A 26,260-nucleotide genomic window follows, 5' to 3' on the forward strand; every position below is an offset into this window, starting at 1 on the left:
CTCATCTCTGCAGTGTGATAGTGTTTTATAACGTGCAGCATTCATGGCTTTAGTTCTGTGCTGTGTTACTCTGCGCCAGTCACATTCAACATTACATTCCTTCAAAATGTTCATGTGTGTGCATCACATGAGAGTATGAGAGACAGTGTGTGTGTGTGTGTGTGTGTGTGTGTGTGTGTGTGTGTGTGTGTGTGTGTGTGTGTGTGTGTGTGTGTGTGTGTGTGTGTGTGTGTGTGTGTCTGTGTGTGTTTGTGCTGATGTGCATGATTGTGTCACAGTGCACACACTCTCTCACTGTGACACAACAATAGTGCTCACTGTGTGCATTATTGTTGTGTCACAGTGGGCGAGTGTGTACATTCTGCAACAGCTTTGCATCCTGTTCACTATTAGTGTGACTGCCTTTCACACTGTGAGATTGAGGATATGCTCCAATTCTCCATCATCCTGAACTGGATTAAGCAGCTAACCAAAAAATGAAAATAAAAGACTAGAACACAAATGGTTGCCTGAACTTTACAAGGCACTACAGTAGATGAAAATCCCAAGTTGCTGCTTAAGACTTCCTCAGTATTTATACAAGCCAAAGGCCTGCATGGCTTTATAAGGCCGATCCAGAACTGGGCCCAGAAAATGTTGAACAGAAAAAAATCCATATGGATCACTTATTTGTCCATATTAAAAACAACAACAAAACAGTATATTCAATGCCAAGGTTATAGAGTTTGTGACTCTGCTCCATTAGTTGTCCTCTGTGTTCCTGAGTCTCGTTGCTTTTCTTAACTTTCTTCAGTCAATGGTGTGACCTCATTTCAAGTATTTATCTCTTTTGATTGCCTACTGATATGTAAGTATCAATTTTAAATTAGCTCAGTATGTGTCTCATTATATTTTTTATGTGTGTCTGGATTTTTCAAAATACTGCCATCTTAGGGCTGGATACCAAAATGATCTGAGCAGCAAAAATACTGCCATCTTAGGGCTGGATACCAAAACGATCCGAGCAGCAAAAATACTGCCATCTTAGGGCTGGATACCAAAACGATCTGAGCAGCAAAAATACTGCCATCTTAGGGCTGGATACCAAAACGATCTGAGCAGCAAAAATACTGCAATCTTAGGGCTGGATACCAAAACGATCTGAGCAGCAAAAATACTGCCATCTTAGGGCTGGATACCAAAACGATCTGAGCAGCAAAAATACTGCCATCTTAGGGCTGGATACCAAAACGATCCGAGCAGCAAAAATACTGCCATCTTAGGGCTGGATACCAAAACGATCTGAGCAGCAAAAATACTGCCATCTTAGGGCTGGATACCAAAATGATCTGAGCAGCAAAAATACTGCCATCTTAGGGCTGGATACCAAAACAATCTGAGCAGCAAAAATACTGCCATCTTAGGGCTGGATACCAAAACGATCTGAGCAGCAAAAATACTGCCATCTTAGGGCTGGATACCAAAACTATCTGAGCAGCAAAAATACTGCCATCTTAGGGCTGGATACCAAAACGATCTGAGCAGCAAAAATACTGCCATCTTAGGGCTGGATACCAAAACGATCTGAGCAGCAAAAATACTGCCATCTTAGGGCTGGATACCAAAACGATCTGAGCAGCAAAAATACTGCCATCTTAGGGCTGGAGACCAAAACCATCTGAGCAGCAAAAATACTGCCATCTTAGGGCTGGATACCAAAACAATCTGAGCAGCAAAAATACTGCCATCTTAGGGCTGGATGCCAAAATGATCTGAGCAGCAAAAATACTGCCATCTTAGGGCTGGATACCAAAACGATCTGAGCAGCGAAAATACTGCCATCTTAGGGCTGGATCTGAGCAGCGAAAATACTGCCATCTTAGGGCTGGATACCAAAATTATCTGAGCAGCATAGCAGACAGCACCCATCCAGCAGCACTAGCCTTCCTAAATCCAACGAGGTCATGCTATGCCACGAGTAGTCAATAAGCCTCGAAAATGTCCTGTGGTAAAGAATAGCATTACCCATTACTGGCAGTTCAATTACTGCTTTGCTCACAACTTACTTACAAGGTCAGGGAAATATGCTTTATAACTTTTTTGTTTAGCTCATTATTGACGAATACTCAGAATTAAATGAAATCTACTTATGTTATTTTGACATTTGTTCCATTTAACACCTCAATTTAATTTCTAATCAACAGGCTAGTGTATCAATTTCTCTTGACAAATAAATACATTTAAATTACACTTTCTTATGTCAGGCTGTATTATAAAACAATGGATGGGTTACCTGCAAAGCGGTTCTACAAGATCTTTATCAAGAAAATCATGATCCTTCTTCACAGCCACAATGTCAATAGGAAACTGAGAGTCTGAAAGAGAAGGAGAGATGAAATATTGTTAATTATGCCTGACAGTTTATCAGGAAAAGATAAACATGGGTGTCATCTGTCACACACACAGCATTTTATTTATTATGAAAATAGTTAATACTTCAAAATGGACACACACACACACACACACACACACACACACACACACACACACACACACACACACACACACACACACACACACACACACACACACACACACACCACACCTTTCAGAAGGGTGTGGGTTCTATTCCCCCACTAGCTAGATAAATTGCTGACACTGTAGTGCAGCATAATGGGGCGCTGCACTTCTGAGGGTGTCTTCCTGCATATGATACATTAAACCAGTCTCATTTGTTTGAGCTGGTGTTAACTTAGGTGAATGCAAAAGACCCCACAGCATCTTTTGAAAAGACTAGGGTGCCTTTATTTAATACAACATGAAAAACATTATTTACATATTTACAGGCACAAAATATACATCTCTATTTCTTAATATTTATCATTTTTTTTTATAACATCCTCATTGTTATCCTTCCATAATTGACCCCCCACTCCTTCCACAACGATAATCTGATTTTTCAAAATATATCTGCCATAAATCCATTTCAGTTAAACAAAATTTCATTCAGATGTTCATTCCAAATAACCCATAGTACATAAAATAGGTTCTTATGTACGTTTCTCACATATTCTATCTTCTCGTTCTTATAATATCCTTACATAATCATATTTATATATGTTCTTAAAAAAATTCTTCATATAACTTTTTCCAGGGTTTTACCACTTTTTTACATTTCCAAAAAAAAAAAAAACACTGTGTTGTCTCTTCCTCCCAACAAAATAAACACACCCTTTCAACTTTCTTTTCATATAGCATATTCCCTGGGTTCAGGAGCTAAGACAGTAAGACATTTCCCTCTGGTAAATTTGGTTGGGGACACTTGGCTGAAGTGACATTTAACAGCAGACAAATATTGCTGTTGTGAATTCCCTGTGGGCAAAGAGAAGAATGCAGTGCAATCCCCACAACTTCAATAACCAACTGGACAGAGGGGAAAATGTCCATGGCCCCCAGGACAACATGAAACAGTAGGCAGTATGGCAGACATCAGCAGCAGGCTGGCCAGTAGGCATGTTAGTGGCAGTAAAAATGCAGTGCACAGTGGGTTGTGCCTTTAAATTTGGTGTGTGTGTGGACTATTATCCCCTTCACAGTTCTAAGGAGCATTACCTACAATATGTATATGTATATGATCTGATGAAGCTAACTGTTAGCAAAAGCGCTTATCATTTGTAATAAATGGTTTGAATCTTTTGAGAGTTGAAAAGACTTGTTTATGCTTTGCTTTTGCTCTTCATAGGTTCATAGGTTCATAGGTTCATACTAGGCTATCTGCCCGAGGGCATTTACAAGCCCATCGTTTTGTGGCTTATGCCACCCTTTAGTATGGGGAACTATACCATTATTTTGCTGTGCCTCTGTCGAGCAGTGACACTGAGGTAATCCCTGGGGTATATCTGCGATCTCCATCCATTGGTCAAGATTTTTCTTGAACAAGGCCAGCGAGGTGCTCTGCCTCACATATACCGATTTTGTTCCATAGCATAGGAGTCTTTGGGTGATGAATCTATCCCTTATTAATAGCCGTGTCGAGGTTTGAGTCTCCCGCCTTTGTGGCTCTACGGATCTAGATTTTTGAGGTGAAGCATATTCATCAAATCTGGGTTTGACATGGCCTTGTATGTCAGGTCACCTCTGAGCAGCGGTGGCGACTGAATAGAGCTGAAGTTCTTTCAGTCGGGCAGCATAGGACAGATTTTTGAGACCCTTTATCCTTTTGGTGAGGAACTTTTGTGGCCTCTCCAGCTGCTGCAAGTGTCGGGTCAGATACATTCCGAATGGGGCATTGTACTCAATCATTGGTCTGATGAGTGATGAGTATAGGGAAACTATGACCTCCCTTGATCTAGATGTGAAGCCCTTCATGATAAGGTGGGCAATGTAGAAGGTCTTCCTAACTACTTTAGCTACATGTGTGTCAAATGACAGGCCACTGTCAACCTGGGTCCCCAGGTCCCTGATAACTTCTTCTGTGCTCAGTGGATTGCCACCTATATGGTAGCTAGGGGTAACCTTGTTTTTTCCGAAGGGTATGACTATGCATTTTTTGGCATTTAACTTTAGGCCATGGCTCTGGCACCAGTTATCCGTTTCTGTGAGACCCTTTTGAAGGATATCTGTGTCAGATGTGTTTCGACCACGGGCGCCCAGTTTGCAGTCATCTGCAAACTTTGTCAGTCATAACCCTCCTGTGTTTGCTTGTACTGAAAAGTAGATGCCAAACAAGAGTGGGCCCAGGACTGGGCCCTGTGGGACACCACTTGTGACAGGCTTTGAGTCTGACATGGCACCAGCAACTCTGACCCTGTGGGTTCTGTCACTCAGCCAGTTTGCAACCCATCTTGTGATGTATGGGTTAACATTTAAGCTGATGAGTTTTTTACTCTAGTGGGGTATTGTATCGAAGGCTTTCGCCAGATCGAGGTAGGCTGTATGGACTGCCTTTCCCTCATCAATGGCTTTGGTGACTGTTTCGAAAAAGTCAACCAAGTTTAAAAGGCATGATCTGCCTTTGACAAAGCCAAACTGGGTTGGATCCAAGGTCTGCAAATTCCCTATGTCTTTATTTATGAGATCCATTATGATCCTCTCCATGGCTTTGCAGATAAGGCTTGTCAAGCTAATGGGCCGGTAATTTCCAGGGTCGGTGGAGGCACCGCCTTTGTGAAGTGGGACCACCGTCGCAGTGCGCCACTCCCTGGGTACGTATCCAGAGGTGAGACTATGATTAAACAGCTGTCCTAGCTGTGGGTTTTAGTATTTTATTATATTCAACGATTCAGTGTTTTTCAAACAAGGGCATTAACCAGCGTGAGCAGCTGTCGTAAACACTCATTACTTGTTCTGCCCTCATGTCATTATATAAACGGTGTTCTACTCATGGGACATCCTTGTCTTATACCATACTTCATGCATATTTCTTTACTCAGACACTCATTCACTAACACTCTCACTCTATTATTTTGATATGCTGACATATTCTAATTCTATTACATATTCCATACTTTTCCATAACATCCCACAATGCATCATGTCCTAGTGTATCAAATGCCTTACTAATATCACTTACCATAAGCTTCACATTCTCCATTTACTTATATAACATTATCCATAATTTCTCTCACAACCAGTAACAATTCTTGGGATTCCTTCCCTTTTATGCCAAATGTGCTTTCTTCCATAATATCTCTCATCTTCCCTTACATTCATCTCTGTACTAGCCCATAAAAAAGTTATACTCTGTGTTATTTAGCATGATGGACATCCAGCTTTTTATTTTTTATTCTCATATTTCTTCTATATAAATTTTAATATCCCAGCACATAACTCTTCATAAACTAACCTTTCTTTCAACCATTCATTTAATCTTCTTCTGGCTTTTCCTGGTTAGGGGTCACCACAGCAGATCACCTTGTCCACTCATGACTGGCAGTGGAGTTTTACAGTGTCAAGTTGCCAGCCCGGTGCCCAACCTTCCACAGAAGGCACACACGTTCACGCACTCACACCTAGGGCCAATTTTAGAGTGTCCAATCCACCTAGAGCATATCTTTGGGAGTAAACCAGAGCACCCGGAGGAAACCCACACGACCACAGGGAGAACATGCAGACTCCACGCAGAAGCATCCCAGCCAAGGATCAAATCAAAGAACCTCTTGCTGTGAGGCAGCAATGCTAACCACTGCACCACCGTGGCCGCCATTCAATACATTTACAAAATACTCTTTTTGCCAATCCATTAACTTCTTGTACATTACATATCCTATACCATCTGGGTCTGATACTGAATCAACATTTACTTTCCTAAATACTTCATCCAATTCACTAATAGTAATTTCTTTTTCAACTTCTGCCTTAACTGGTTCTGGAAATGTCCTTAGTTTCCATTTTCTCTTATTTTCTTTCCTTCTAGTTTAATACATATTTCCCACATGCTGTACTACCATACTTATTAATTGCTCTTTTCTTTTTACCTCCCCTTTTACATTTTTCTTTTATTTTATTATATTAATATCCTCCTTTACTATTTTACCCAAATATGCAGATATCACCTCTCTTCTCCCTTGTAAATATCTCTGCTTACACAGTAGTGCCTTATTTTTTCTCAATTTCTTTTATATATTTTTTCTTTTTCCATATCATAAAACTTACTTGCATTAATTATGAAATTCTCTAATACATTTCTACAAAATGTTCCATAGTTCACTTTCTCTTCCTTTCTTACATCACTCTGCCAGTGGGGGGAGAAATGTTTTATTCTTATTTTTAAGAACAATACACCACTCAGACCAGTTTCTCTAGAAGTCTTTCAAGGTTATATTATCCTTCCATAACTGCAGTACTTCCAACTCTTCATTTTCATCCCATAATTTCTCATTTATTCTTTTATTCTATTTCTTATTTTAATTTAGTCCCTTTCTTTGGTCATCACAATGAAGATTGCTAAATGGTCTAAAAACACAGTCACAACTCTATCACCATCTGCTTCCCCTAAGCCTTCCAAGAACACACAATAATCAATTTCAGACCCAAGGAAACTAATATCAACAGGTATACTATCTTAGTATCTAAGGGGGCTCGCTAGCAGAACCTTCTTAGTTAAAACAGAACATGCTATAACGAAGGATGCGCCTTTTACTGTGGTTGCACCACAAGGATCAGTGCTGGGACCAACTTTGTTTACATTATTCAAGTTACACTTTCCAGTAGATACCGGAATATTGATTAGCAAGTTTGCTGATGACACAAAAATTGGGTTAATTGCTAGCTCAATAAAGGATCAAGCTAAGTTGCAGGGATTTATGGATGCCTTATACTTGTGGTCACTGAAAGAACAGATGGTCTGTAATGTCAGGAAAACAGAAGTCTTGCACTTTGGCAAACACAATCCCTGTTGCCAATATGCCATAAATAATCTTATACCTGAAAGTGAGGGAAGTCTAAGGATTTGGGTATTATTGCAGCTGGGGGACCTTTGTATGGGAATGAGTCACAACTAGAAAGTGCTACAAAAGTATAAATGATACCTTACAAAGCATAACTACGAGGAAAGAAACCATTCTACTACCGATCTACAAGGCTGTAATAAGACCAATAACTGAATATGGTATGGCTACCTGTGTGTGTATAATCACCTTCAGTACTACAGGCTAGAAAGGATCCAATCTTCTTCTTCTTCTTTTGGCTGCTCCCATTAGGGGTTGCCACAGCAGATCAACTGTTTCCATTTCTTCCTGTCCTCTGCATCTTGCTCTGTCACACCAACCACCTGCATGTCCTCTCTCACCACATCCATAAACCTTATCTTAGGCCTTCCTCTTTTCCTGTTACCTGGCAGCTTCATCCTTAGCATCTTTTTCCCAATATACCCTGCATCCCTCCTCAGCACATGTCCAAACCAATGTAATCTTGCCTCTCTGGCTTTGTCTCCAAACCTTCCAACCTGGGCTGACCCTCTAATATACTTATTCCTAATCCTGTCCATCCTCGTCACACCCGGTACAAATCTTAACATCTTCAACTCTGCCACGTCAAGCTCTGACTCCTGCCTTTTTGTCAATGCCACTGTCTCCAACTCATATAACATAGCTGGTCTCACTACCCTCTTGTAGACCTTCCCTTTCACTCTTACTGGTACTCATCTGTCACAAATCACTCCTGACACTCTTTTCCACCCACTCCATCCTGCCTGTACTCTCTTCTTCACCTCTCTTCCACACACACCATTACTCTGAACTGTTGATCCCAAGTATTTAAACTCATCCACCTTCACCACCTCTACTCCCTGCATCCTCACCATTCATCTATCCTCCCTCTCATTCACACACATATATTCTGTCTTAGTCCTGCTGACCTTCATTCCTCTTCTCTCTAGAGCATATCTCCACCTCTCCAGGGTCTCCTCCACCTGTTCCCTACTTTCACTACAGATCACAATGTCATCTGCAAACATCATAATCCACGGGAACTCTTGTCTGATCTCATCTGTCAACCTGTCCATCACCATTACAAATAAGAAAGGGCTCAGAGCTTAACCTTGATGTAATCCCACCTCCACCTTAAATGCATCAGTCACTCCCACCACAGACCTCACTGCTGTCACACTACCCTCGTACATATCCTGTACCACTTTTACATACTTCTCTGACACTCCCGACTTCCTCATACAATACCAAAAATCCTCTCTAGGCACCCTGTCATATGCTTTCTCTAAATCCACAAAGACACAATGCAACTCCTTCTGACCTTCTCTGTACTTCTCCATCAACACACTCAGAGAAAACATTGCATCTGTAGTGCTCTTTCCTGGCATGAAACCATACTGCTGATCACTAATCATCACCTCCCTTCTTAATCTAGCTTCCAGTACTCTTTCCCATAACTTCATGCTGTGACTGATCAATTTAATCCCTCTGTAGTTACTACAGCTCTGCACATCACCCTTCTTCTTAAAAATCGGTACCAAAACACTTTTTTCTCCATTCCTCAGGCATCCTCTCACTTTCTAAGATTTCATTAAACAATCTGGTTACAAACTCCACTGCCATTTCACCTAAACACCTCCATGCTTCCCCAGGTATGTCATCTGGACCAACAGCCTTTCCATTCTTCATCCTCTTCATAGCTATCCTTACTTCCTCCTTGCTAATCCATTGTACTTCATGATTCACTATCCCCACATCATCAAACCTTCTCTTCCACTCATTCTCTTCATTCATCAACCCCTCAAAGTACTCTTTCCATCTGCTCAACACACTCTCCTAGAAAGGATCCAATGATATTTTAAAAAGATAAATCACTAGAGTTAAGCACCTGTGTTACACGAACAGGCTAAAAAAGTTGTCATATTCAGTTATACATAGATTGGGAAAAAGAGATTTAATTTGCATCTATAAATGTGTGAGTGGCAACACCATGGCAGCAATATTATGAAGAGAATTTAGGGTTCATGTTATGGGGGAAAGAAACAACTCTTTATTTGTGAACTATCTTCATCATAACAGTATTACAGGGATAAGATTATTTCACAGAAAAAATGGTAACGTATGTAATAGTTTGCCATTAGTTGTTAGAAAAACTGGAAGTCTTGAGGTATTTAAGAGTGCTCTAGGCCAATGTAACTACTTTATTATTCATGGCAAACTGTTGTAAAGTGCCCCAGAAGGCTTAGAGTTTGAATGTATGGACACTGACCTTGACAGCATACAAGACTGCTTGCTAAACCACAGGTACTGATGGACCTTCTACAACTATTCACCCTGAGCATATCCACTGTCTTTGCCCTTGAGGTGTGCAGCAGTTGTGATGTCACTTCACAAGGATAGTCCCATCACCAGCCCTGGTAATTACAGACCTGTCAGCCTTGTGAGCCTCATCTGCAAGGCTGTGGAACATGGCGTTACAGACACTGAATAAAAATGTTAGAATGTTTTACTGTCTATAGTTTGGCTTTGTTAAGGGCAAATCCTGTTTAATGAAACTGATACATTTCTTTGAGAAGGTAATGTAAGCCACAAACAGCGGTCATGCTCTCAATACAGCATACATCAATCTTACAAAGGGTTTTATACAATATAACATGCCAACATTATTAATAAGCTAAACAGACTCCAAATAATCCCTATGCAGTTAGATATTTAAATAGTTAACTGAGGGACAGAACCCACACCATGACAGTGGTAGGCAGAGCCTCGGGAACATGAAATTAACAAGGGAGGACCCCAGGGGTCCATGCTGGCACCTTTACTGTTTGGAATATACTTCTGTGATCTCCAAATCAAAAATCAGGAACTCTCGCTAACCAAGTTTGCTAATGATTGTAAATTGGGTGTTATACTTGAATCCCTTTCTGATGGACAAAAGCTGCAAAGTAAACTTACACACATTAGTAGACAATGTGCTGCTAATGGGCTAAAAGTAAATGCTAAAAAATGCAATATTGTTGCATTTATTTGCCACATGCCATTTCACTGTTATTGTATTTTGTGGAGCTTTTCTCCCTGGGCCTCTGTTGAAAATGGACTTTTTGTCCATTCTGACTTTCCTGGTAAACAGATGTAAAATAAAATAAATAAATAAAAATAAATTTGGTACACAAACCTTTCACCCAGCTTATAGTATACAAAACACCCCACTCCAAAATAAAGATGTTGTAGGAGACCTTGAAATATGAGTAGATAACTTTCTCTCCTTTGACCTCCATAGGGGTGGAAGATTGGCCTAATGGTTAAGGTGTTTACCTTACAGACACAAGGTGCAGGGTTTGATTCTCACATGGGGTAACTGGCTAGGCTTAAAATGGCCTGAAAGGGCAGGTAGTCTAGCACTAACCTATGAACCCTATGAGCTATTATAACAGGGGTCAGGAAACCCTTCTATATGGTGAAGCTGATCACAGAGGATGTTTCTTCTAGGTCCAAAGAAGTCCTAACAGCTTTACATTCTGTACTGATCAGGCCCATCATAGGATACAATGTTCCTTTTGGGATGTGCCTTAATTAATATATCAAGCAGTTAACAAGACTCTAAGGGTTCTGGATGAAAAAAGATTATAAGAATAAAGGACCTGAGTTACCAAAAGAAGCTGGAGGCCTTGCTCCTGTATTCAGTGTCCTGTAGAGTCCTTAAATTTGATTTGTGCTTTGTCTTCCAGACCATTCGGGATCCAGCAGTCCAAGACCTCTTATTTCTCCACCAGTAAAATATTCTAGTGGACACTAGAACCAGAGATCTGAACCTGCTTCAGCAAATAAATCATGGTGGAGAGACAGATTCATTACACAATGGCTATTCTTTCTCTTGATAAATTTCCTCTTCATATAAAGTGATGTTATATACTATTTTCTTTAAGAAGAAATTAGACAACTAGATAGAAATTCATAAATACACCACTGGTATAAATAGCCCATTGCTCTCTTGAAAAGGAGTTAAGGTCTAACAGTGAGCACTGGTAAAGTTTAAATGGCCAAATAGCCCAGTTTGCCTTGTATATTCCATAATTCTTTGATAACAGGATTCATTAGTATTGAATGATTGTGAATTTCATTTCCTGCTCCCAGGTAGCATTAACATTTGTGGCACCAGAGCAGCATCAGGGTGTGTAAGGACCAGGGGTGGTTGGGATTTAGTATCAAGGTAGTGTTGCAAGATGGCAGACGCACTCGACTATACCACTTCGATCTGATTGGGACTGGCTCATGATATAGGTGATACTATTAGAATTACTATGAATTATAGGTTTACTGCTGTGCCCAAGAAAACTTCTTTGAAATATTCATGCTTTTCACATAAATTAATAGTATATAAAGATATATACTCCACAAAAAATATACTAGGTATAACAAGCTACCTGAGTGAATTCTTTCAATAGTGGTATTCTATAAAGTCTGGGGTAGGGTACTGGAGGAGTCTCTACCATCATGCAATGTTACACCAATTTTCAAGTCCACCATTTGGTATGACATCATACCGGGGGTGGGGTGAAGAATGCCTAGGATTTCTGAGATTGTATGCTGCAGTCAGCAATCCATATAAGGTACACTGTGTCACATTCAGGTAATGGATTCAAAAACATTCTATGTAAATAAACTTCACTGACTACCATGACATACTTTAGTCAACCTAGTCCATACACAGACAGCCAAGGGTACCCTGAAGTTCGTTTCTGACCCCTAGCTAATTTTTATGTGGAGTGTGCATGTTCTCTCTGTGTCCCTGTGGGGTACTTCCCACTTCAAAAAAACACGCTGGACGTTTCTACCTTAAATTAACTCAAAATGAATGGAGTCATGGACAGCAGCACAAACTCTATGTGGTGCTTATCAGGAAAGTTGTGTAGGCCAACCCGTTTAAGCATCAGTTGTGGTGTAAAGTCCTCTACATGGATCACAGAGTCTGTATCATGTCAAGGGTAGCCACTCAATGGGCATGGGTATTTACCAGTGAAAAGGACTTACTCCAGCCTATGCAAGGGATCCATGCTAATGGTGGGAGGGGTCTATGTGCCCCTATTGGTCATTGTGTGTCTGCCATAAAGTCCAGCATCCCTGTGTCAATAAGCTACTGGCTTGTGTTATTTGTGATAGCTCTGCTGAGTGAAAATTGGATATTAAACCAATCAGCCTGCCAAATTTGAACTAAGGATTGCTACACTCAGTATAGGTTCACTGACGGGATGCAGCTTGGTAGCAGATGACATAATGAAAAGCAGGAAGTTGGACATCTTGTGTATTCAGGGAAAGACTGAGGGGCAGAGTAGGACAGCAAAGCCAGCTGGCTTGGTATCAAGAGTCTTCTGCTCAAGGGGAGGACAGACTAGAAATTGTGTGAGCATTGTGATGAGGAAGAATCATTAGAAGACAGTGAGAGATGTCATCAGAATTAGTGATAAACTCAAGGCAATCAGACTCCAGTGTAAAGATAGTGCAGTATTCATAATCTCAGCTTATGCCTCTCAGCAGGCCTGTGATAGCAAGGAAAAGAGTGCATTCAGGCAGTTTTACATAAAGCAGGACAGCATGAGTTGGTGTTGATAGCTTCATATGTTCATATGTGTGACTAGGCTAATGGGCCTGGAAAAGCCTAGCCTATAGAAGTGCCCTGGCAACGTGCCACCCAACGAATGGAGACTGAATGCACATATTGGGATAGACAGAACAAGTTATGAGGGCTGCTTAGCTCTGAGTGGCAGGGCAATAGCAATGGCAATAAAGAGGGTAAAGGTTATTCTTGACGTGATGGTGGAAAACAAATAGTTCAGTAAGACAGACGGTCAGAAAATCATACGCAAGGATGGTCAGCATGCAACTCAGGTAGACTTCCTCCTAGTAAGAAAAGGACATAGGGGTAGAGATTGCAAAACGTCATCCCCAGTGAAACAGTCAGTCCCCAGTTTAAACCACTAGTAGATAAAATCAGCCGTAAGCTGTGGTTAGAGAAGCTCTAAAAGGTTAACAGAGAACAAGCTGAAAATGTGGAAGCTAACAGGAACAGAAGCACAAGAGTTAAAGGAAATGCTCAAGGCCCTAGATCCACAGGAAGATGAGGAAATATGTGGAGATTTATTATTTATTTATTTATTTTACATTTGGTTACCAGTAAAGTCTGACAGGACACAAGTCCTTTTTCAACAGAGGTCTAGGCAGAAATGCTCCACATATAACACAGATTTATAAAGTACAATATCACAGGTACAGAGACATGACACTTTACATTTTACATCGTCTAATTATGATAATAATACTATTTATTTATTTCACATTTGTTAACCGGGTTAGTCCAACTGAGTTTGTAACAAACCCATTTTCAGTGGAGACCTGAGGAGAAAAGCCGCAGCAAACATAAGTAAAAATAAAGTGACACTATACAAATATTAAATAACAATCACAACACAAATAATTGTAGAAAAGAAAAGGTTATTAACTATTTGCATTGCATTGATAAGTTCAGTGGAGACCCAAGGGGAAAGAGCTCTAGCAAATATAAGCAAAGATAAACATACAGGACAAAAACATTAAAACAACACTGCAAATACAATATTAATTATAAAGAGAAAAAGAAAAGAAAAAATATATAAATATAAAAAAATAAAACAACACCTATGAATAGAACGAAATAAGTAACATTTTACATTTACATTAAATCAAATTGTGTTAGTAATACTTAACATGAACAACATCTATGACTAGGAGTTAGTAAGAAACACTATACAGGTAGAAGGATGAAACACCTTAGGCTGTACAACAAAATAACATCTAGATAGTGTTTTAATACTATGTTTACTCCTAGTGTCTATACTTAGAAGAAGGATTCATTGTTGAGAGGAAGAGATGGTATGAAGAAGGAGACTTGCAAGAAGAAGAGAGGTTTACTGCCAGAGAGTAAGGGAGGTTATCCTGAGTGAAGCAAAGGAAGATGGAGGTAGACTTGCCTGGGGAGTCACAGTCACAAATCCAATTGGCTAGAAAGTGTGTTTTTAGAGATGTTTTAAATTGAGCTTAGCATGTAGTGGCTGATATATTAATAGGTAGTGTGTTCCATTTTTTAGGTATAAAATTTGAATAAAGGGTGGCTCTGGCAGAAGTGATGGCTTTAGTGACTTGGAGGAGAGGTTCGTTATTGGAGCGTAGGACCCTAGTACTAGAGTAAGAATGTATTAGATTTTGTAGTGCAGGGGGTTTCTCAGAGTGGTAAAGAATTTTATGGGATAAGGTGGTTGTACAGAAGAAGATGGGGAAGTTCAAGCCAGTTGAGTTGATTAAGGACTGAGCAGGGGTGCATAAGATGTGAGCTATTGTTGGTGAACTTTGCAATTTTGTTATAGCAGGTGGATAGAAGATGGCAGTATCTTAAAGTAGCATATATGAGAACTATAGAACAGATATGCGGTCAAGCCAGGTATGGAAATGAGGTACATAAGGAAAGTTAGTGGTTGAATGCAGAAGTCTAGGAAGTTATTAAAAAAGAAGGAGTACAGGAAAGAGTGCGAGATAGAAAGGATGGACCAGTCTGGGAAGGAATAGGGTACATGTCAGGTCACTAAAGACAGCTTCTGCGAAAGTAAAATGGTGAAAGTAAGCTTGCCGAAATTACAATTGGTGATAGAGGCGTTTGCCCTTTTCTCCACTGTTTTGTGACCCTGGAGTTAGTTTGTAGAAGTTCCGGTGGGGTTAGGAATCTCCCCCACATGGGGGTACATGGGGACTTACCTTAATTTTCCTCAGGGTGCTCGCTGAAGGCAGTTTTGGTGAATATTTTTTGCTGTTTTTATTTTCACTAAACCTGCCTTCAGCGAGTAGACATAAATCCAAGGAATACTGGTTGGCTACGAAAGAGGCAAAGGGAACAGTTGCAATAGCAAAGAACAAGACATCCAAAGCAGTTTGCCAGCTTTTGCTTAGTGACTCAGCAGATGGTCTTAAGTAACTTGATCAGGTTGCAAGGCAACAACAGAAAGATAAAAAAGATAAAGCTGACCACAGCCTCCTCAGAGCAGGTATAAGAAGCTTCACAGCCACCGTCCCTTCAGTTGGAACTAGCACTAATGTCCAAGCCTACACCAAAAAACTATATGAGCATCTACATAGCTGTATGGACTCAGCAATACCTGACAGGACCAAATCATCTTCCTCAAGGAAGAATAAACCTGTCTGATGGACAGCAGCAATAAACAAACTGTATAACAGAAGTTAAAAATTGTTGTCCAGGGCCAAAAAGGAGCAGCTGCCACATTGGAAGCAATCTCTTCTTTGTCTCAATAAGCAAATAAGGTCAATGGTGAAATCCTCTAAGGCTAACTTTGACTCCAAATTGGCCACATCCACCAAGGACAATCACAAGGTCTTCTTCACATATGTCCACAGTCTCAAAGGCAACACCCAAATCTGCTCTGAACTGGTGGTTAATAACACCACATACACAAATGCCATAAATATAGCCAACCTGCTGGCAGACAGGTTCAGTGAAAACTTCACCCCCCCCTGTCCCCCCATCAGTAAACCAGGACATCCCCAGCATCTGTCCCACTTCCCTCATCACCCGGAAGCAGATCCTTAATGCCCTCTCAAAGGCAAAAAAATACAGTCTCCATGGGACCCGATAACATCCTTAGCTGTATCCTACATGAACTCAGGGATGAGCTCAGAGCTCCATTAGACGCCCTAGTCAGTCAAAGCTTGAGCATCAGTTTCATTCCAGCTGAATGGAGGACAGCCACTGTCATCCCTCTACACAAAGGTGGAGCATCCACTGACCCAGGCAATTATAGGCCCATCAGCCTACTAGCCTGATCTGCAAGGCCATGGAATGCATTATCATGAACCTTATAAACAAAGACATTCGCAACCTCCACATGCTTGACCCCACACAGTTTGGTTTTGTCAAAGGGAGATCATGCCTGTTAAACTTGGTTGAATTCTTCAAAACAGTCACCAAAGCCATGGACGATGGGAAGATGGTGTACACTGCCTGTCTTGACCTAGCCAAAGTCTTTGACACTATTTCTCACTTGGGCATAATAGATAGAATCTCCCAGCTAGGCATCAACCCATATGTTACCAGATGGGTAGCTAACTGGCTCACTGATAGAACTCACTCAGTCAAAGTAGAGGAAGCCACCTCTAGTAGTAGACCCGTAACGAGTGGTGTACTCTAAGGATTGGTGTTGGGGCATCTACTGTTTGGGATATACTTTTCTGAGGTGCAAGCCAAAACCAGTGGTCTGTAGCTGACCAAGTTTGCAGATGACTGCACAATGGGTGCTGTCTTAAATTCCCCTAGTGATGTGAACATCCTCCAAGAGGGTCTTACCCAAACTAATGACTGGTGCCAGAAGCATGGCCTCAAACTGCATGCCAAGAAATGCATCATTATCCCCTTTGAGGAAAATGCCATCTCCACTAATTATCACATTAATAACAATGTACTAAGCATGCAATCGATCATGAGGGACTTGAGCACCCAGGTTGATAGCAACCTGACTTTTGACCACCACATTGCCTCCATTGTACAGAAGGCTTTCTACAAGGTTCACCTCATAAATAAGGGATTTCATCCAGGAACTAGGAGGACATAACATCTCTGTACTCTTCCCTTATCAGGCCCATTATCGAGTACAATGCCCCTTTTGGTATGTACCTTGCCAAGCACATACAGCAGTTGGAGAGACCACAGGGTCTCAAACACCTATCCTATACAAAGATGCTAACAGCCCTGTCACTCTACTCAGTCTGATACAGACTGCTCAGAGGTGACCTGTGAAAGGCATACAAGGCCATTTCAGACCCAGCCTTGATGGAGTTTCTGCATATCCGTAAGACAAAATCCATTTGTGCAACCCACACGTAAGGCCTTAACCTGGTCTGTAACATTAATAGAACTTGTTGGCAAGATAGGTTTGTGTCCCAAAGACTCCCCCATCTGTGGAATAGACTCCCTCTCCATGTCAAGCAGGGCACCTCTCTAGCACTCTTTAAGAGGAAATTGGACAACTGGATGGGAAACAGAAAATACACCCCTGGGATCCCACCTTTGTCCCTGCTGGACAGGGGAAACAGATGCTGACTTTGAGGGGACATGGGTGAAATTCTTGGCTAGGCTTATAACGGCCTCCGGGCCAATAGTCTAGTGTCATCCTAAGAAGTTTTACCCTCAGAATCTGGAAAATCAGAAATAAGTTGACAGGCCTGAAAAAGAAGAGCCAACTCATACCTAAGACATATGGGTCTGATAATTAGTAGCCCTAAAAGCTTATCTGCAACTGCAATAGAAGTCAGCAAACAGGCATAGGTAGTCACTGGTGAATGAAAATGCGTTCAACTGGCAGAAAACAGATGCAGGTAAACAGACAAATAGTAAAAAAGATACATTCAGACCGATGGCAAAGAAGTTCTAATTATGGTAGGCCTGAACTTCACATGTATGACCTACACTATGCAAGGGGCATTTGAGTGACGTTTGGTGTACCTTTTAAAAGCAACAAGTAGTCTTTGGTAGCCTGGACAGACGTTTGGGCTTCCACGGCAGGGAATCACATCTGTTTAAAGTACTGCCACTGTGAATGGAAGGACATCCACTGAGAATTAGTGCAGGCTATATGTTAGGACTCAGTGACACAAATATGAATAGTGTTTGGATCACAGAAGGATTCCCAGTGAGAGTGGTTATGCATGAGGGTACAGCTCTGAGACCATTGCTGTTCATACTGGTGGTGAACTACATTAGCAAACAAGCTGGAGGGGCAGATAAACAACGTTGCTGTATGCAGACAATGTGCACTACAGGCAGACTCTGAGCAAGAACATCAGCAAAGGATAGGGGACTGGAATGTAAAACTGAAGGCATATGGGGTGAAATTGAGTACAAATAAGACAGCTGTAATGGAAGCAAATAGGGAAATCAGAGAAATCTGAGAATTGAGATAGAAGGGAAAATAGTGGAACAGGTTAACAGCTTCACATGTCTGGGAGCGGTGTTGAAAAGAAAGGAAGCCAAAGCAATAATCAGAGGGGCTGCAGCCAACTGGCACAGAGTGTCAGGGATAGTGTATGACAGAAGAATGCCAAAGAAGCTGAAAAGTAAGGTGTACAAAACAGTGCTGTGACCAGTAGGACTGTATGCTACAGAAACATTTGTAGTGATAACTGAGCAGCCAAGGAAACTAGAGATGTTGGAGATGAATTGTTTGAGGCAGGTAGTAAAATGCACACTGTTGGACAAGTGATGAAATGAGGATATCAGCACACAAGCCAAATTAGCCACAATTGCAGAGAAGGGCAAAGAGGACAGATTCTGACAGTTAGTTCACATGTTCAGGAAAGGAGAAGGCAATCTGGTGATGAAGATTTGAGGGAGTTAGGAAGAATGCAAGTGGAAATGAGGGTATATAGTAAATGGATAGATTGCATGACAGAAGACCTGTAACACTCAGGCATGACCATCAAAGAAGGTAAGATATTGGCATTGAATCAAAACAGATGGTGACAGTTGATGTGACACACTTACCCAAAGCAAAAAATGGGAAAAAGGATCATTATCATCATGGTGGTGATGGTGATGATGATGATGATGATGATAATGGTGATGGTGGTGGTGATGATGATGATGGTGATGGTGATGATGATGGTGATGGGGATTGTGACACTGCCAGCCCAGCTATCTGGAATTTTGTAAATAATCATATGTCAGTTGTGAATATTAACATGATTCGTATGCTTGTCTTATAAATGTAAGACAACTATATGTTATGTGGATATTAAAGTACTGGTGCAAAAGTGTGTGTAAAGTACTGAGCTAAAATGTAACCTTAGTGTATCCCACTGGAAAAGAAAAGAAATGTATATAAATGATATACCTGTGCAAATGTATGTTTTAATAGCTGAAGCTGGAACATACAGAGTTAACTTGCAAAATGTCAAGAAAATAAGTGGGAATTAAGTGCTTTATGATGTGTTATAAAAGTTAAGTTTCAATGCAGCAAGAAGACAGGATGTCTAGAGCTAGAAGTTTTTTTATTGTCTTGAAGAAAAGTAATTGCTATGTTTAAAATGTAAAGTATTTTTATTGCTATGTAACTTCTTAGTAGCTGCACATCTAAGAGATATGTATTTTTGACACAGAGATGTTAGTTTCTACTTAGCCTGGGAACTGAATGCAAGTGACAAAGAGTGATGTCATCTCGTAATGTTTGATAGTAATTTGAGAATACTCTCAGAGACAGACTTTGCATTTTGTATCTTGTTTTGGACCTAGAGACATCCACTCATCTGCATTTGTCTTGCTCTGTAAGTATGTCTAGGGTACAGTAATTTCTTTTGCATATAAATAGGAATATAGTAAAGATAAGTTTAGATGTTTTCTGTATTTGAGATGGTCCTGCAATGTTGTTTTAACATATTTCCTGTGATTCTGAACTCTGTAGTTACTGTGTTGAGTATTGTCTTGTTCTTTTATTATTTATTATTAAATATATTTTAACTTTTTAATTGTGGCTGGTTTGTTTAGAGATATTTAAGCTCTTACAGTACTTGTACATATGTTTGGTGACACTGTATAGGCCACTCCAATAGCCTTGGTCTTGGTCACACTTACCATTTGGATAATAGTAACATTACACAGTAGGATTGGGCACCCTTCGTAAGGACTTTATAGTAGCTGATAAAGAGCTGGTTGGTGGCAGTGATAATTACTTTATAGTCTGGGCAGAAGGGGGCATAGCTAGTAAACCTGTCCCAGCCTTCCCCAGGAGTGTCTGCGTGTTTGTATATAAATTAAATCTCAAAGTGTGTCTGTGTGTCAGCTACTTCGGCAGGACACAAAGCACTGGTTAGACAGAGAGGGTGCTGGACATTTTGGCTTGACCACTCAGCTGAGATCTTAACCCTATAGTTGTGTTAGTTGGGAGTCTTATTGGGGATCTGGAGAAAGAGGGAGAAACCAGCCCTAGACTGACTTTGATCTCTGTGCACTCTTAAGGTAAATTGTCCTTTACTGTGTGTGTACTTGTCATCCTCCCATTGTGTACATGGTAAGGACTGAGGCTCCTTTATTACTGTGCCAGTGCAGGGCCATCACAGTGAAGATGATGATGATGATAGCACCCCAATGTCCTGACTCCATAGCACTACCTCTACATGGGCCATAATACTGCATGCATACCTTTCAACCTCTTACAGTAAGAAAACTGGGCAATGCCAAAAATAATGGGGATCAAAGGCTCAAAAAGGCAGATTTTAAATACTGCACTTATAAACTTAGAAAGTTGCTAGGATAACAGGTTTTGCATTAGTGCACATTTTTGAAGGATATGAATTCTGAAACTTTAATGCCTGTCATTTACTGGACTTCAAACTTCAATGATTTGTCAGAAAACCACAGATTTTATGATGAACAGATGAAAAAATTCAAGACAAAATTTGGAAATTCTGTGGAAATCTGGACAACTGATAGGTATGACTGCATGCACGGAATGGGTAGGATTTGGTCATGCTGAGCACATACAGTACTGTCAAGTAAGTCATAAAAAGTTAGATTTCAGCTGTCCCCAGAACCCAAAGAAACACAACCACTTTAGTCCCAGAAATAATGTTAGAATTAGTATAGGCTATGTACAACAAACCAGTGGGAGTGGATGTGCAGAAGGGTTCAGCTCTGTGCCTGCTCTTTTTCACGATGGTGATGGACTACATTAGTAAACAGGTTGAAGAGGACAGGTCAACAAAGCTGCTCTCTGCAGACAATGTAGATAAGAAACAGAATCTGGAAAGAAGCAAAAAGCAGCTAAAAGCATTACTGGGATAGCTAAAAATCATAAAATACTTCATATTTATGAAGAAATGGACTGTATTTTTACAGTTTGGGTTCTGTGTGATGCTGAAAATGTAAGAACATTGAAGGATTTCATTCAGGGTAATGTTAGTAACATTATTATGTATTTTAAAAAGCATTATGTCAGTGTGTGCTATATTTAGTTAATGAATGTTATATATATGTCTCTAGTTTATTATAATGCCTGACAAATATTAATTGATTAGTATTTAGTTTTATATTGCAGTATTAGTTAAATTGGTAACTACGTATTAATTTAATTGTGTCTAAAATCTAATTTATTTATTTATTTTATTTATTTATTTGTAGTTGATTTACCAGGATAGTCCATTGGGCCCTAAGTACCCATTTTCAATGGAGTCCTGGGGAGAAAAGCTCCAAAACAAAGTAAAAGGAATTACAAGTAATTGAGGTTCACACTTTAACACTTACAATCATATTAAACAGATCATATTAAAAGAAATTATCAACAACAGTGGTAATAAGGCAATAATAGTGGTTGATAGGAGTAGTCAAATGTGGGTCTAAGTCAAAAAGGAGATGGTTTCATAGAGAAGGGTCTAAGTTATAAGTAGTAAAATTCTAGTATTCTGGTTACATTTTATATGTAAATTATAGCATAGCAATGGCAATAACAATTGCAATATGATGTATCTTGAAAGGAAAGTAGAATTTGAGACTTAAGGAAAAGTAGAATTTGAGACTTATTAGGAGTTGTTGCTTACTTATGTTAAACTAATTAAGAGAAGAGGCAGTCAGTAGGGGATGGGTTGAACTAGGAGGGATGAGAGCAGGAGCCTTCCCAGGAGGATGATAAATGTGTATGCAGGGATTTTTTAAAAGTTGGGAGGTTTGTAGTAGTGCGGATGAAGGGGGGAAGGGAGTTCCATTGGCGTGCCAGGGCAAAGGACAGCAGGTTTTTTCCTGGAGAGTGAAGAGGTTTGTACAGTTCTATTAGATTTTGGTTATTCGATCTTAGGAGTCTTTGAGACATGTGCATTTTAAAGGTGGAGGTGAGTGAGGGACAGAGGGATGGTTGGAAAATGAGTTTGTGGGCAAAACTGAGCTGAGTAAAGGACAGATAGTTAGGAAGCTCAAGCCAGTTTAGTTTGTGGAGAGATACACAGTGGTGGGTAGATGCTTTGTGGCCAGTGGCAAATTTTGCAATTTTATTATAACATGTGGACAGTTTTGTTTTAAGGGATGATTGAGGGTTTGTTAGGATAGGAGTGCCGTAAAGAAGGGAAGGGATAAGGAATGTTGTAGCCAGACTGAGCTTAGTAGTTGTGGAGAGGAATTGATTTTGGCGATAAAGCATGCCAAGTTTAATGTGGGTTTTTTATGTTTAGTAGCAAGTGGCTATTGAATGTGAGTTTGTCATCAATCTGGACCCCTAGTAGTTTGCCTTCTGATACTAGTTCAAGAGGTGTGTGGTTTTGGCTGATGATAGAGAATGTATTTTTGTCAATGGTTGTGTTTTTTGAGGGGGTAAATATCATAAGCTTGGTTTTTGATGCATTGAGAGCAAGATTATTGTTTTTCATCCACTGTTCAGTGGTAGAGAAGGCGTCTTGGGTTAATTTTAAGAGAGCTGGAATGGATGTGGCTGTGCAGATAATTGTGGAGTCATCTGCATATTGAACGAGTTTGGCGTGGGGAAGTGAGTGATAGAAGTCATTTATGAATATATTGAAGAGGAGAAGGGCCAAGATGGAGCCTTGTGGGACTCCAGTGGGTGTGTTCAGGAAGGGGGAGATGGCTGTTTTCCATTTGACTGCTTGTTGCCTGTGGGAGAGATAGCTGGTGAACCAATTGATAGCGGCAGGGGAAAGGTTTAAGTTAGATAGCCTAGTAAGTAGAAGGCTATGAGATATAGTATCAAAGGCTTTAGAGAGGTTGAGAAGGAGGGTGGATACAATACAGCCAGAATCTCTAGCTGCATTTACAGTTTCTAGGAAGGAAAGGAGGGCAGTCATGGTGCTGTGGCCGGGTCTGAAACCATGTTGTGTGGAGGTTAGTAGGTTATTATCTAGGAGATAGGGGAGGAGTTGGAGATGGATGCATTTTTCTAAGAGTTTTGATATTGGAGAAAGGATGGCGATGGGGCGGAAGTTAGATATGTCATTGTTTTTGCCTCCTTTATGCAAAGGTATGATGAAAGCTTTTTCCAGAGTATTGGAACATAACTTTCTTGGATAGATCGGTTTATTAGGATGCTAATAGGAAAGGAGATGGCTTCGGCAGCTATGTTAAGAAAGGATGAGGGTATATTATCAGGTGCATTAGTACATGGTTTAAGCTTTTGCAATAGTTTTTTTATGGTAGAGGTAGGGATGGGTTTTAGGGAGAAAGATGGGAGATGAGAGGTAGGAGATGGGGGGTAGGAGGAGGGGTGTGGGCATAGAGGGTGGGTTGATATTGGAGAAGGAAGTGGTTAGTTTAGAGATAGAGTCTAAGAAGAAAGAGTTGAATTGGGTGGTGAGATTGATATCTGGAGCATTTGGGTCTGGACTTGGGTTTACTGTAGTGCCAGGTTTTAGGAGTTTGTTGATGCCTTTCCAGAATTTTTGAGGATTTGTTTTATGGTTGTTTTGAAGTGTGGAGAAGTAGTTTTTTCGATCTATAGTAATAAGCTTTTTAACATTGTTACGAAGAGTTTTGAATTCGTTAAAGTTAGAGGGGGTTTTGTTTCTTTGGTAGCGTGCCCGGGTTTTGTCTCTCAGACGCATGGCAGTCAGTGTGTTTTTTTGTTAACCAGGGGGCAGTATTGTTCCATATTCTTTTGGTTTTTATGGGTGCGAAGCTATCCAAGCGATTTAGGAAATTAGTATTGAAGTAAGCTACAGCATTGTCCAGGGGTAGAGTTTTTAGTGGGCCCCAATTTATTGATTTTAGGGAGTCTGAGAAGGTTACTGGGTTAAAGTTTTTTTAGGTTGCGACTGCTAATATAGTTATGTGTTGCCTGTAGTGTACATGGAAGGCATTTGGTGAAGATGGGAAGATGGTCACTGAGGGAGTTGGGAAGAGTTCCACTGTCGGTATAATAATGGGGGTGAGAGACTAAGATCCAATCTAGGGTACTGCCAGTGGAGAGATCTTTAGAGGGTCTTGTAGGTAGGTTGATGAGCTGAGAGTATTTAAAAAGGTTAATAAGTATAGGGTGTGTGGAGGATTGAATGGAAGACCAATTAATATTTGTGTCACCCATGATAATAGTTTCATAGGTGATATTGATAGAAAGCCAGGATAGGATATCTTCTAATACTGAGACATTGTTGCCAGGGGGGATGTAAAGTGAAACTATGCAGATGTGTTTATGTTTATTTAGCTGAAATATAGCTAACAGTAGTTCTGCATTGGAGAAATTTGGAATGGGTTTGTTATAGGGGGTAATGGATAGGATGGAAGAATATAGTAAAGCTACCCCACCACCTTTTTTGTGAGTTCTGTCTTTTCTGATTATTGAGTAGTTTGGTGGAAGAATTTCAGTGTCTTTTATATGAGGTTTTAGCCAGGTTTCAGAAATAGCTAAGATGTCAGGTTTGTTATGGAAAAGCCATGCGTGAAGATTAGGGATTTTATTTGCTATACTTTGGGCATTTAGAGAGGCTAGTAGAATGGATTTTGATATAGAGGTAGTGGTGATTGGGCCTGGGTTAGGGTGTATGTCACCGGATAGAAGTATGGTTGTAAGGTATTTGATTAAGTTACGAATGTGTTTGGATTGTGTAGTTTGAATACTATAGTTTATTGGATATTTGTGGATACTGGAGCTTAGGAAGGGACTATGGAGTTTATAAGGAGAGGTTATTTTGAATTTAAAGAATAGATTGAGGTTAATGGGATAGAGTTCAGGTGTTATTGAGTGAAATGAATGTAAGTGGGAAGGGGGGAGAGTGCTTGTGGAGTGAAAGGGTGGTATATGTTTGTGGTGTTGTGTTGAGAGAGGTAGTGGAAGTATGTAAGGATGAGCTAAATAAGTGATCTGTATCTTATAGGGGTGAAGTGTATAGTTATGTGTTCTATAAGCTTTGTAAGTCTCAGGTATCTGCAAATGATATACAAAGCTCAGCTGATTACTTTGTTTGGGTCTATAAATGGTCTTTCTGTTTATTTTAAATGCATGTTTATTTTAGGTGTGTGATTTTGATTTTCAGTAATAGATTTTAAAATAATATGTATAGATATGCCATTACCCTCGGAATGCCAGATATAGTTACACTTGCCTGCTTACTGTCTGTGATAAGATATAGTATTATTGATTTATAGGGAGTTCTAAACTAATGTGTACAGTCATAATAATGTATACCAATCCAACCTGATGCACCTGTAAGCATAACTAATTCCATGTTATGATCTTCTAAAATGATATATATATATATTAAGTCTTTTAGAAAGTATGATTCATATACTCTTTTATTAACTATTCTAAGCATCTTTTTGCCTTTAAATGTACATTTTAGATTTATATGTTAGTATTAAATAGCTTTTGGAGTGGTATGAGGGTGTAGTTGTGAATGTTGGGTGACACTTGGACTATCAAGGTTAGTATTTATGTCTCCCTGTTGCATACCTGTAACATTTATTTTATACAAACATGTTTAACAGTATATTTGTATCTTTTACATTTGCTAATAAAATCATATCAGGAAGATGGGTGGTTAGGCACGGGTTGTAAGGTTAGGAGCATGGATGTCAGAACATCAGTTTCGAGTACAATTTATTTTTTATGTGTTAGAAAAGGACCTATCATTATATGGACCGTTCCTGGTGAAACTAGTATCTCTTTTGCCCCTATTTTGTTTTTATTGTTATTTTTTGAACTTATAGTTAGATGATTAGGGTGAATTCTTGGAATGTAAACGGTCTTCAGGACAGTAAAAAAAAGGTGGTTATGCACCTGATTTATCAAGACAAATCAAACATTATGTTTTTTTACAAGAGATGCATATGACAA

At 40.0% G+C, this 26,260-nt stretch overlaps 1 protein-coding gene across 2 annotated transcripts in view; it reads right to left on the reverse strand.

The window, feature by feature from the left end:
* STARD13 (StAR related lipid transfer domain containing 13) overlaps nucleotides 1–26,260 on the reverse strand; it is an 899,357-nt gene that overhangs the window by 282,411 nt on the left and 590,686 nt on the right. For both annotated transcript variants that reach the window (XM_044073222.1, XM_044073221.1), the window contains exon 3: nucleotides 2,273–2,354. In XM_044073222.1, the coding sequence (XP_043929157.1) occupies nucleotides 2,273–2,354 (82 nt within the window). The remainder of the gene's footprint in view (nucleotides 1–2,272; nucleotides 2,355–26,260) is intronic.

Source organism: Protopterus annectens, chromosome 5.part1, assembly GCF_019279795.1.
Source record: "Protopterus annectens isolate FY-2018-M chromosome 5.part1, PAN1.0, whole genome shotgun sequence".
NCBI classification, from domain to species: domain Eukaryota; kingdom Metazoa; phylum Chordata; order Ceratodontiformes; family Protopteridae; genus Protopterus; species Protopterus annectens.